Source organism: Chelon labrosus (genome assembly GCF_963514085.1).
Source record: "Chelon labrosus genome assembly, chromosome: 3".
In the NCBI taxonomy this organism is placed as follows: domain Eukaryota; kingdom Metazoa; phylum Chordata; class Actinopteri; order Mugiliformes; family Mugilidae; genus Chelon; species Chelon labrosus.
In genome coordinates this window covers 21,527,959-21,541,041 of record NC_140339.1, presented here as the reverse complement: position 1 = coordinate 21,541,041, position 13,083 = coordinate 21,527,959, and the positions used below count along the sequence as shown (strand labels likewise).

At 39.7% G+C, this 13,083-nt stretch overlaps 2 protein-coding genes across 2 annotated transcripts in view; one reads left to right on the top strand and one right to left on the bottom strand.

Annotated features, from left to right (window-relative positions):
• Positions 1-489: 489 nt before the first annotated feature.
• Positions 490-6,278, bottom strand: tacr2 (tachykinin receptor 2; the record flags this gene model as incomplete). Its single annotated transcript, XM_084541906.1, has 7 exons — positions 6,119-6,278; positions 5,458-5,753; positions 2,112-2,306; positions 1,347-1,497; positions 1,142-1,261; positions 985-1,061; positions 490-817 (listed from the first exon to the last, which is right to left on the bottom strand). The coding sequence occupies exons 1-7, from the start codon at positions 6,251-6,253 to the stop codon at positions 490-492; spliced, it is 1,302 nt and encodes a 433-aa protein (XP_084398032.1). The 5' UTR covers positions 6,254-6,278.
• A 3,554-nt stretch (positions 6,279-9,832) lies between these two features.
• Positions 9,833-13,083, top strand: part of tspan15 (tetraspanin 15) — a 29,676-nt gene continuing 26,425 nt past the window's right edge. Inside the window, exon 1 of the mRNA XM_084541439.1 lies at positions 9,833-9,963. Coding sequence (XP_084397565.1) covers positions 9,874-9,963 — 90 coding nt within the window. The 5' untranslated portion in view covers positions 9,833-9,873. The remainder of the gene's footprint in view (positions 9,964-13,083) is intronic.

The window sequence follows — 13,083 nt, the reverse complement described above, 5'->3', positions numbered from 1 at the left end:
AGCTTTATGTCAAATGAATAAAACAAATAGTGTTAAAGCCTGGTGCTGAGGCCAGTGGACTTTCCATTCCTTCCATCCAACGCTACAAAACCAGTAACCACAATGAAATGCCCAGAGTTGGGATGAAAAGGATGGAAAAGTCTGAGTGGAAACTAAGAAGGAAGGTTTACAGTAAAAGAAATAAATGAAGGTTAGATTCATCTTCAGATTGATAGCAGCAAATGTTACAATGTCATACTCAGTCTCTCTTTTTGTCCAGTAAATATTTTCATATACACTGTCCTGGCATTAAGAGCAAAAGTTCCATTAGCTCGATGGTTACGTTGCCTCTTTACTAGAGCAATGTTAATGGTCTCAAGTTCAGTGAACTCCTTCAAGGAGTTCCACATGAATGAATGTCCTTCTTCACTCAACTCTGTCTGGCAGTCAGTGGGCTTTCCTCTTTTCCTCTCTTAAGGGCTTTGTCCTCATCCTGACTTGTCTCAACAATCAGTGGTTGTGCTCCATAAGTTTTGCAGTTGGCGATTTTATATCATCGTCCAGCTTCTTCACTGAATTTGGAGTGCGTGCGCTGTGTGTGTGCCTTTTCAGATTCAGGCCAGTGTCTCTGTCTGCGTTTAGGTCGTTGGCGACAGTCATGTTAGAGTTATATGCAATGTTAGTTTTGATGGAAGGGTGTGGGTGCGCAGGGTTGTTGCGGTGGCTGCGCGTCATGGTGACTCTGAAAGTGTTCGTGTGCTGCAGCTCCATCCTGTCCTCTTCCGACACTTTGATGAAGGGACACCAAGCGAATGCATGACGGAAACCAGCACGGAACCTGCAGAAAGAGAAAGAAAAAAACATTTACAATCTAATGACGGATCTGTCAGAAGTGTTAAATCAAACTGTCAAAATGACTTCAAATGTTCAGGAGTGATTGACAGAGAGAGAAAGCGTAGGAATTTCTGAAAATACAGTGTTTGCTTAAATATATATGTCTTTTACCTTTGGTTTAGACAGCAGTAAATAATCGGATTATACATGGTTGAACTCATTGCCAACCAGAATATGGCCAGATAGACCTGACAAGGAAACAAAGTGATAATTAAACATTAAATTAAAGGGACAACAATACAAACCAAGCAGAGAGGCAGCTGCTCACCTGTTGAATGTAATGTTGTTTATAAATTTCTCTGTTAAATGACCCCAGTATGAAGTAGATGTGGTAGGGCAGCCAACAGAGGGCAAAGGTCACTACCACGACAACCATCATCTTCACCACCTGAGAGATCACAGGAAAAGATCATATAAGGTCACAGCACTGAGGTATTGTTTTGTCAGTGTAGTAGAAGAAAGTAGAAAGAGACCTTTCTCTTGGCTGTTATCTGACTGTGGTAATGGTCTGTCGCCTCTCCAGGGATGCGCCCACCCCACAGAGTCTGGCCCACTAAACTGTAGGTCACCAGCATCACCAGCAGAGGGAGCAAGTAGATCAGCAAAATCACTGCAAACTGATAACTACAGACAGACAGAGAGCAGACAGCATGTCTGGTGATAACATTCATATTAAGGACACACCATCGCCATTGGTTGCATGTCAGTGAGTTCATACAACCATAAAGGTTCACATCTGTCTAGATTTATCTATTTGTAATCACATGATTTCTCACTTTCGCTTCCATTTAACCACTTGCTGGTTTGACATCAGTGTAATTAGAAGGGGGCTCACGAACATGAATGAATCATAAATAATTGTTTCATAGATGATATATTGCAAGGCTGTGAGTTCACATTTTACTGGCCTATCTATGGGTTCAGATCATAGACTGTACAGTCTGTGGTTCAGAAAAATCATAACTTTAATTTAATTGTGAAAGTCAGCAATGTTGATTGAGGTATCAGACAGTCTAAACTAGATTAACAGAACCACTGAAACACAATAACTACCATGAAAACCAAATATAACTTGCTGTGCAGTTCTGCAGGTAACTGATGTACAATACACCTTTTCATAAAGGGTATGTGTCAGGCAGAATTCATCAATGTGTGCTGACTCACAACATAGAAATGTGTTTCTGTATATAGAAGTATTAAAGTGTAGAGGTGCACATGGGTTCTTTTCTTTCCATCACCTTAGCTGATGTGTTCCTCCATAATCATCAGGCCAGTCGACCATGCACACGGTTCTGGGGTAATAAAATCTCGTCACGCTGTAGTAGCACTGAGGGAAAGCCAGCGAGAACGCCACAATCCATATTAGAGCGATCACAACCTTTGTAGAGGTGGAGGACAGGCGAGGCTTCAGAGGGTGGATGATGGCCATGTACCTGAAAGAGGAAGAAAGGCTTCATTTCATTTATCTCAACAGGCATCTTTATCAAGGCACTCAGACAGAAATCTGATGTCAAACTTGTGGGAACACTCATAAGAAAGTGTGAATGTGTGACTCTTAAAACCCGTGAGGACAAAATGATAAAAATCTACCCACTCGCCCATTAAGCCGTGAAATAACTATTTCAAATCTCCTCACTCAAGCTAATTAAGAAGTTTTTGCTGAGCATCCCTTTCGAGCAGCGTTTGCCAAAATATTTCTCGAGAAGGGATTTACACTAAATTAGACTTTTTGAGAAGAATCTTCTTTTCATTTAGCGTTCATTCATTTGTGTAACATACAGTAATTATCATGGATTATAACATATATATAACTAGACAACGCTGTTTTCTTGAGTCCTCATTTATTCTTCCCTTTCAAGGTCCCTGGGTTCTTGTGATATTGTGACCTGGGGTGTCACGTTACAATTAAACTAAAATAGCCTCATAATTTAAACATCTTGTGATCCCAATTCATAATTGCAAATTAAGGCCTGTTCATCTTTTAATCAGTTAGTATTTCCACTTGGGAACTGAGACCCACCATGTTTTGCTCTGTGTTATGATGATTACTAGAAATTGTTATTGGAAATGATTATAATGAGTCTGTTGACTTGACATCTGCTTTAATAGAAGGGATCGGTCGGATGAAACAGAGGCTTATGCTACAGAGACATATTTTCACAGCAAGAAACAAACAGCTTTGTATTATTTGTTTGTGTGCCTGTTTGTATCAGTCTTTCTTGCTCTAGCCATCAGCTAATATTAGTGTTTTTTTTCCTTACTGTGTGTACGTGTGACAGAAACACAATCCAGTAAACTAACAAAGATGACAGTGACTGCAGTCAGATATCATTAAATATAAATGATGCAGTATATGGTGTGTATGGCGTATATGTTACGTGTATATGGTTAGAGAAGGAGCCTTTAAATCAAGTGAATTAACTTGTGCAGCTGAATATTGAAACAAAATCATATTATGTGCAGAAGAGACTGGGATGTACATTACAACGTATTATGAAGTATCAAGTTTTTCTTTTGCATTATATACATCTCTGACTGCATGTACCGATGTAGAGAAGAAGTTGTGTCAACCATGGGTGAATAATACTGATCCTAACACGGTGAAATAATCTTAATTAATACCAATAAACGTGCTAACTCGTCTTATGCAATGACCAATGAATTTTGAATATTGAACATTAGTTCAGTAAATTGACCATTACAGTTGAATCATTCAGCTAGTTATAAATCATGAATTTGAAGCTGACAGTGGGAATGTTTGATGGATAATAAAGTGAGATGCATGAATATGATTTGAATATGAATATGAAGTCCTTTTTCTACTGCTGTGATTACAGCAATAAAGAGAAGACTGCCGCTTGCGTTTACATCCACCTTCATTCTCAGCTCTAATTTCCATTCTCATTTCATACAGCCTTCCTCTTTAATTTGATTTTATTGGCCCGGTCAAGTCATATCTTAGCCACCTCCAAAAGGCTGGCCAGGGTCGTTGCTGCAATGTGGAAGCAGCAGAAAATTGGCCGCATTGTGCCACTTTATGGAAGTAGTTAATGTGTTTTACATGATAGCTTTCTAGTGCCGCTGATAGGACCACGGGAAATGCCTGAATAACGTAAAATAAAAACTGATTATTCTACAAAGAGGAAACTAACGAGGGGTGCATATCTACACCTCCTTTGATCTCAGCATGAGGCCCATTTATCACCGCACCCTGGAGAACATAATCATGCATCATACATGTCATGTACTTCCTCCCCTGGAACAACTGCATTGCAGCATGCAAATATTTAGACACTTGAGCCGTACTGTTTGCAAAAAAGAAATAGTAAGGAATGAACTAATAAAACTGCAAAATGATTTAAAAGAAATATATATAATTATTATTATATACACCGTTCCCCATGAAGTTAGAATAAGTTTGATTTTGGACACATTCCTCTTTTTATTCCTATTTCTACACACCAGTTATATGTTTGGAAGAGAAGTTTTGAGAAGATAAACATTTTATCTATCAAGAATAAATCACATTGTCACAATGATTTCATGAGAAGAGGTAAAAGATATTTTATTCCAACTTTATGGGCAACAGTGTAAGTATTTGGACTTCACTAAAGATCACGCCTGGACTCTTCTGTTTTAGTATTTAGTTTGCGACCTCTTAGCTTGTAAAACTGCTTGAAAACGTACGGGAGCCGACTAAATCCTGTTCTCCAACAGCTGTATGACAATATGGTCCAAGTTTGGTTGCAAGAAAGTTGACATCCCATGTCCCCTGCTCTGAATATATATTTTTTTTAAATTTTGTGCATCACTTAGTATGCACAAAAAAGTAACATGATAAAACTTGTTTAAATTTGCTGATGGTTTCATTGGCTAAATGTGTCTAAATATGTTTTCTGGATGTGCATGTGCAAACACAAACAATCTAACCCTATAGTTATTCATAATTAGTGTAGTGTAGTGTTTTCCACAGCCTCACAATAAATATAAGGTTCATTAATATATTTTAATACGTGGTGTATTACAGGATGGTCATATTACATTAGATGCTAAAGTGTAAACTTGCGACTCAATACATCCATCACATACTGAGAAGAGATTTATTTTTTTTTTTCAAAAAGCAGACTGACCATTCATGCTCCAGTAAGCATTAATGACATCTGTGTCTCTGCTGCTTGTTGACCCATATCTCATTCCTGCAGCATTTTCATCTGTACTGCAGTTTTTGCTGTAGATATCAAATGATGCTGCTCGTGTACAGCAACTGAGTGGATCTGAATGAAATTGATCCTAAATGTTGATAAAGACCCCTTTATATGTGATGACAAGCAGCTCTCTTTAGTAATCTATCACAGACAGGGTGGAAATGTAACAGTGGGTTAATGCCACTTGGTTTTTGTATTGCTGGGTCCCTCATTTCAGTAAGGGTCATTGATTCCTTTTTATAGACAGTCTGCATAATGCCTCTCCTAAATGGGCTGTTTGGAGGAGATGAAGGCCAGTCGCCTAATTGTGTCTTATTCATTTAAAGGCAGATTAGATTAGCACAACTCTTTTGGACAGTTTGTAAGTGCTCTTTCTTACCTGTCCACTGCGATGGCTGCCATAGAGTATATGGAGGAGAACATGGCCATGATGGGGAAGAAGTTCTGAAATCTGCAGTAGCCCAGGCCAAAGTACCAGTCGTTGTGAAGGGCATAGACAAAGTTAAAAAGGGTGTTAAATGTTGCCATGGAAACGTCAGAAAAGGCCAGGTTGACGATGAAGTAATTGGTTACAGTCCTCATGCGTCTGTGAGCTAGGATAATCCAGATCACAGTGACATTCCCAGTGATGGATACCAAGATGATGAGGGAGTAGGCTATGGCCCAGAGAGCCACCTGGGAGAGGAGAGGTAAAAGATTGGAGAGACAATAAAATGGTCACTGGTTTTGACTGGAAGACGAAACTGTGCGTATTTTAAGAGGCTACAGGGAAGCTCACATGTAATTAAGCAGTGCATCACTCAAAAACACGGTACTACAGTAAAAAGTTTAGTTTAGTTTAGCCTTTTGGATTTAAAATCAGTAATGTCTCAGGTAGTGACAAACTGTGTGATTTTCAACAGTTTCGACCAACTTGGGGATCATACCTTCTCCCGATTAAAAAAAAAACCCAGACATTTGTTTAATTGTAGCCCATTCATTCTTTCATACATTCATCCATTCTCGTCTTTCATCCAAGCATCTCCATGCATTTCTCTCACCTGCCAGTCGGGCTGCTGGAACTGATTCCCCGTCGTCTCGTTTCCGTCGTCCAACCAGTCAGTGGTCATTGATAACGGCGATGAAGTGGCCTCCGTGTCTCGTTCAATGTGTTGAATAAGACTTTCTGCGTCCATTGTGGTTCCCTCTCTATCTGGTCACAGAAACTTTATGAACAACTGTGTGCGCGCTGTGCGTCATGCGTAATGAGCCACAATGAGGGACAAAGAATATATCCTGAAGAAGGCTTAAAAAAGAATATTCCTTTGTGTATTTCTATCAATTATAAATATCTATTTTTATCTAAGTTTCTGAATAACAAAACAACGTCATCAAATCATATTAGTTTGCAATTTCGTTGTCAATGTATCCGTACACATCAAGAGAGCCGAGTTAACAATTATACACCATATCACGATTGTGGCAAGTTCCACAGTGGGTCTGCTGATAATCTAATGTCACAGTAGAACATTGTGGTTTTAAAGCATTTGCCTACCTTGTAAATAAAGCATTATTTAAAATCATATTTGATTTTAAATATACTTTAATCAGTCATCATTCATTATTGGCTTTAGTCACACAATGGTAATATGTTTATTTGGCAAAAGTAAGTGCAGCAGTACATGTACTATATGAGTGCGTAAAGATGTTTGCCACAAGAATAAACCAACATCTCGGTCAGATCACTGGTTTCATCTCTCTTACCTGTTTAGTTACGAGATCAGTTTTAACCTCTGCTCAGTCCATAGGTGTTAATGTCCGAAAATTAGACGCGTAATGGACATCCAGCTCCATCCAATAATGCATTAGGACATTTCTCCGCGCTGTACTCTCTTCCACACACACACACTGTCCGTCTTTCTCCGCAGGAATGTGTAACTAACCAAGGGTGAGAAGCGCAGACGGTCAGGCACACGACAGTGCGCATGGAGCTGTGCCAACTCCGCGCACAGAAGGAGAGAGGGGACGACAGAAAGAGAATCAGAATAGCTCTGGTCCTCCTTCTTCTTGCCGGGGCTGTAAAACGTTGCGAAAATAGCTGCTGGTGTATGAAAGAGAGAATGTGGGAAAATTCAAAAACTGAAACGCTAAATGAGGAATAGGAGGGTGGAATAGAGACATGTGTTCGTGACTCCACAAGCAAGAGAGTAATGAATATGAGCAGGATGATGTGAGAACTTAAGAATGTGAGAAATTAAGAATAATAAAGCTTTAAAAAGAAAGGGTTAAAAATGCAAAGATACAGTTACATTCCCCATTAATACAGACCAATCCCATTTTTTTCAGTTAAATGAGTCTTAAATCAACCTTAAAGTACACTAATTAAAATCTCTTGGGTTCTTGTAGTGTTCAGCTCACATACCCACACGAGTACCATCTGCAATCACTGGAGAGTGAGATTGTTTCCTCAGGGGGTCATTGTTGTGAATTTCCACAAGACTGTAGACTCTTGACACTGACTGGTGGTCATGGTTCTAATGGCTGGTGACTCGCTCTATTCTTTGCTGCTGCTAGTCTTTTGCAGCCTGTTGGAGGTAGAATCTCTGCTTCTCCACACTATGGTGTATTGTGCCATGTAGTTGATGGTTTTTTAGGATCTATTGGGGGTTGTGCTTTATGTTCGTCTTGCCTTGTCCCTTAACCAGTTCAGTTTTTCTGGGAAAAGCAAGGGTGTGGTCCTGAAGTAATATTTCTGATGTCTGAATCGGGTTGAGGATTTGTCTGAGGCTGATCACCAGTGCTGCCATGCTTATGTGAAGCTCTGTGTTTGTAGTTCCTGACAGTCATACATTTAAAACTGCTGCTGACTACTTTCAGTTAGAGGTGTTCATGTGAAACATGACATAACACAGAAACTGTATCACTGCTAACATGCTGGTTTAACAATGTAAACTGAAAGTTGAAATTTCTTGAAGGAAACATGCTAATGTTTAATAATTTCAGTAACTTTATTAAGGTTTTTGTTCAACAGTGCAAACAACTGGTCAACTGTGGTGTTACAAATGTGTTTTAACTATCTCTCTTTCTACTGTTGCTTCTCACCTACCACTTTGTTCCTTGTCTGTCTGCTCTTTTCAGTACTTCCCCCTCTCAGGGGAAATCTGCTGTATGTGTTCACGTGTGTTTGCACAGAAACAAGCGGACAGAGTAGCCTGCTGACTTCTGTCTTTTCTCAGTTGTGTGTGTACAGTATGCACTGCATGTGTGTACTTTCACATGATCACATATCCTTATTAGCCAGCAGGCTCTGGTGAAGGACACGTTGAAAGGTGCAGGCAGGGAAAATATTTCTCAATATATGTGGCATAGAAAAAGACAGGTTCCTGCATGGACTCACTTTGCCTTAAGTCCTCTGTTTGCACCTGGACACATCTTGAAGAGTACATCTGGCTGTTGACGTGCATTAAATTTTTTGCACATACCTACAAGAAAGGCAAAGGAACCAACTATTTTCATTCCAAATCAAATCCGATTATATTCTCAGAATACAAACAGAGTTTGATAAAACCTGAAAATTTTCAGGTGTGCTTTGCTCTGGCATTGCCGGCCCAAGGTCTTTTGCATTTGGACGAAGATAAGAAAAGGTGATAAATAAGGAATAACAGTACCAGCAGGGTGAAAACAGTGATTTTCTCGACTGAGCAGCCAGTCAGGCATCAGACGCAGTGTTATCGGCTGAGCGACGGCTGATAAGAGTTGGCCAGAGCCACAGGTGCACACAGAATACACAGCGTATGGTCACTGCCTGTTAATTTGGTTTATCAGAGCCTTAAAAGGTCTCATAATTTAGCTGTGTATTGATAAGTGGCTCGTGTGTTTTGTGTCAGTCTAATAGTTAAACCTTTGATGCCATATAATACATATATTTACAGTATGTATGGTGCAGCACAGGCAATAAAGTTAGTGTGCATGCATGCTTTGGGTACAATATGTCCTTTGTCTTAAACACCAGTTAAGAGAATGAGATTTATATGTAGAATAAAAAAAAAACAAAACATTTTAAACATTTTCAGCCTGCAAATTTCACGTTAATAAGGTCTGTATCCAAACCCTGGTACAACACAGTAAGCTTGTCTCTGTCTGAATGTGCTCTGTGCTGCATGTCACCACTAGGGGGCATAGTTACATGTTTGTGTCACTGTGTAATATACATTATTCTGATTCAGGCTACGCCAGAAAATAATATTTGTGAAAATAATTGTGTTTAAGTATAAGCCATTTTTGATACATTTCACCAGGTTCTGCCTGAGACTCTGAATTTAATGTGACAGCATCTCGCATCTAAAAACCAATGTGTAGCTATTAAGTCATATCGTATTAATATGATAAGTCAATATCTCACTATCAAATTTGATAGTGAGATATTGACTCATACATGTGCAGGCCGTAGGGTGGAGTAATTACTAATCTACATTACAGTTTAAAGACTGACGAAACTGTACTTTGCCGTCAAACTAGTTGAGCAGGTGTCTGATTAATGAGTTTTATAAATAAATAAAGAAGAAAAGCATTAAATGAGCCAATAATTTCTGTCTTCGCTCCTGGACACATAGGGGGTTTGGGGGCATTAAAACCACATGTAAATCATTGTATGCTCCGAGCTTCCTGTTTATTTCCCCATTGCCCACAACCCCCTCCACATCCACCCATCATTCCCGCGCGAGTGCTTGCAGGTGTGCCGGTTGACGATGACAACGCGGAAGTGTTGTCAACAAGTCAGGGATCAGCAGCAGCCAGCTGTCCTCCGTGGGTTACGATGCCGAACAACAAAGACGTCCGATACTGTCAGAGATTCTCCTATGTTCTGCTCAAATTCATCCTGTTCTCATATGCCATCGTGTGGTGGGTGAGTACCGACGTGTTTATTGTAGCCTATAAGAAGAGCGTGCTGTTTGTTTGAGGTCCCGGCTGGCTGGCTGGACACTCTGTGTGTGTGTGTCTGTGTGTTTTAACCAACTGGACATTGAGGGGTTATGTTTGTGTGCCGACCAGGTCCATAGAAAAAACATGTTTAGTAGGAATGAACCCGCGTTTCTAATATTAGCGCGCATTTTGCAGCGACAGGTGTTGTACCTGTGGAGTTCTTCAGATATGATTATATCTCTCCGTCTATGGCCACACCCTCCTTCTCCGAGCACCTTTACCCCTCTCATACCTGTCTGAAATGAACCGACCGACAGCAACAGAAGGGCGGAAGAAAAAAAGAAAGTGAAACATCAGACTTTATTCTTTTGTCTTTGAGAATAAACGGGCTTTGTAAGATTTGTTGTTTTCCGCTGTGTTCAGACTGTACCTCAAACCGAGTCATGTGCCGATCAGCACATGACAGATCATGGACAGTGTCTTCAGTAAATGAAAGACAATGCAGTGACAGCTTTTAAATTGATCAAAATGACAGACTTGCTGAAACCAGTTTTGTTTCAAGAATTTAGACTGACTGGCATATTTCTATCTGCATGCTAACTTAAAGTTGGATTGCCCACTGGTGTGCCAAATTAAGTTGGCACGCCAGTGTTATCTTCTAATGAGTTGGGCTGTTTCAGTTGTTGTTTGTACATGAACAGTAGCATGCCACTTATAATCAGAACAACAGGCTTATCAGAGTAAAAGTGTTTCTCGTAATCATCTCAACACACCAGAAGGAGTTTACAAACGAATTGAGATTGCTGGTGTAACCCGCTTGACAATCCTTTCAACAGGTTCAGCAACGTTAGATCCAATCCATGTTCCCTAGTTTTTCTGTACATGATTGTCCCACACGGGTTAAAGATCAAGTGACATGTTTGAAAATATGAACAAAGCCAGAATCTATGGGCAGCACCGCCATCAATAGTGTCATTATGGTCAGTAATCTTCTTCTTCTGTAGTATTCCTGACAGAATCATTGCACAGCAATTAGAACCACTTTGCGCTCAAAAAGTTACTTGATTGATCCTGATTGATGTTTTGCGACATGTAAACATATATAGATTAATTTTGTTTAGCATCTGTCAGTATGATTCCGATCAGGTATCAAGGAACATTGTCCATGACAAGTTTATTACGTCTCATTTAATGTGTCATTTAATCCCAGTCCACATCCAGGACTCAAACCATCTGTTGTTCTTGCTGCTGAATGTTTAGATTAATTGTCCTGCTGCACAATGAGTTTGTGAGGATCAGGTGCCTCACTGATGGTTTTACAGGATGGATAAGAATCTGGATAAAACATCCAAACATCTGGTGAAGTGGCTAAAATGTTTACACAGTACTTGCTCAGTCATTTTGTAGAGTGGCCTCCATTGATGTTGCGCCACAACTGTGTATGAAGCTGTGTATAGATGTTTGACAAGTGCTAAAACATGTTTTTAATTGACTGCCAGTGAAAGACACCTAAAGTTCTCTGTCACTTCTATGAATTTTAGTCTGCTTGAAGAACTTGCCATTTTTCTTCTTTGGACTTTGTCTTCATATAATATAGACTGACTTCGTCATGTCGAGAGGTATCGGAGGTATTGGATGCCTCCGTATTGACATGACTATCTATCTAAAGATCCTGTACTATATGTTTTAAAGGCGCTTTCCATGTAAAATAACATGCAGTCCTTGTTGTGATCCCATTGATCATACCAGTCCTAGAAAATAATGTTTTGAAAAGAGTAGGAGTCCCAAAGGCAGCATGATACCTGCCTCTTTCCATAACCCGTGTGTGGGCCTCCTTTGTAAGAACAATTGCACATACAATCACTGTGGTAGATGCATGCTACACTATTGAATTTGTAGTTCTAGTTGCATTTATGCAGCTTTATAGTGAGATTGAAAGAAGTTAAATGTTCGCTGGAGAGCACGCTTTGTCTAAGGTGCTTATTTGACAGTAAATAACCACAGAAACATTAAAATAGCAGCAGAGGACAGCACACATATAATTTCAGTCAGGAATAGAAATTGTTGTCAGTCACATATCTTCAGCCTGGCAGAGAACATTGTGCAGCTCTTTGTCCAATTAAAGTGGTTTTATGATTAAATATGGTCTTAGTGTTATAATTTAAAAGTAAAGGAGACAGTGCCCCTTAATTAGTAACGTACATTAACGTATTAATGTCCATAAGGAACTTGCCTCTGTGAATAAAAATACTGGTTTATTTGACTCATCAAGTGTCTTGAATTCACTTTGATATGGCAGAAACAAGACATGGCTTCCATTAAGTCTGTGTCCTTTCAGTAATTTTTTCTTTTTGCGACACAGTCAAACTCTGCAGCTGCTCCTTCTCGTAGACGACATGGCACATTGTATATTTGTGAAGACAGATGGCTGATTGACACAACACGAAGGAAATCACTTATTTGTTTCTTCTGCGAGACATTTGAGAAGGTTTATTCACGTGAAAAGAGAGGGGCGTGTGATGAGACAGAGAGAGGCATCAGTAATGGCTTTATTATGGAGATTGAATGCTGCCTTGATGGGGTGACACACATTAACGAGATATATTTACAGCTTGTTGATTCAGGCATGCTAACAACGCTCTTTTCACCACACTGTCTTTTCAGAGACAGCGAAGAGCAGTTTAGGTGATATTATTGCATCCTCCAGGAAACCTTGACAGACATTACCAGCATCAGTGATTCTGACATAATGTTTTCATGCAACAGGTGTGTGGAAGCCAATTAAACTTATTTTTAGTTGACTACATGCTATTCTCAGTAGTACCCTTGTAATTAGTGATGGAGACACAGAACAGCATCGAAACAACATGCTGGTAGTCAGTGTTGGGGAAGTTTGTGTTGGTCACACAAATATTCTTGTCGCTCCTGGATCAGATGGATGGCAAGAAAAATAAGTTTAAGTAATATTACTGTCTTCGTTTCAGATATTTATTGATTCTCCTCTTTTATATGTAATGGTCCATGTTCACCCGCATCCAGTGCAGTTCAGGACAGGATGTGCATGTGCTGGATAACTGCTGGATAGCTGCCAGGGGTTAAACAG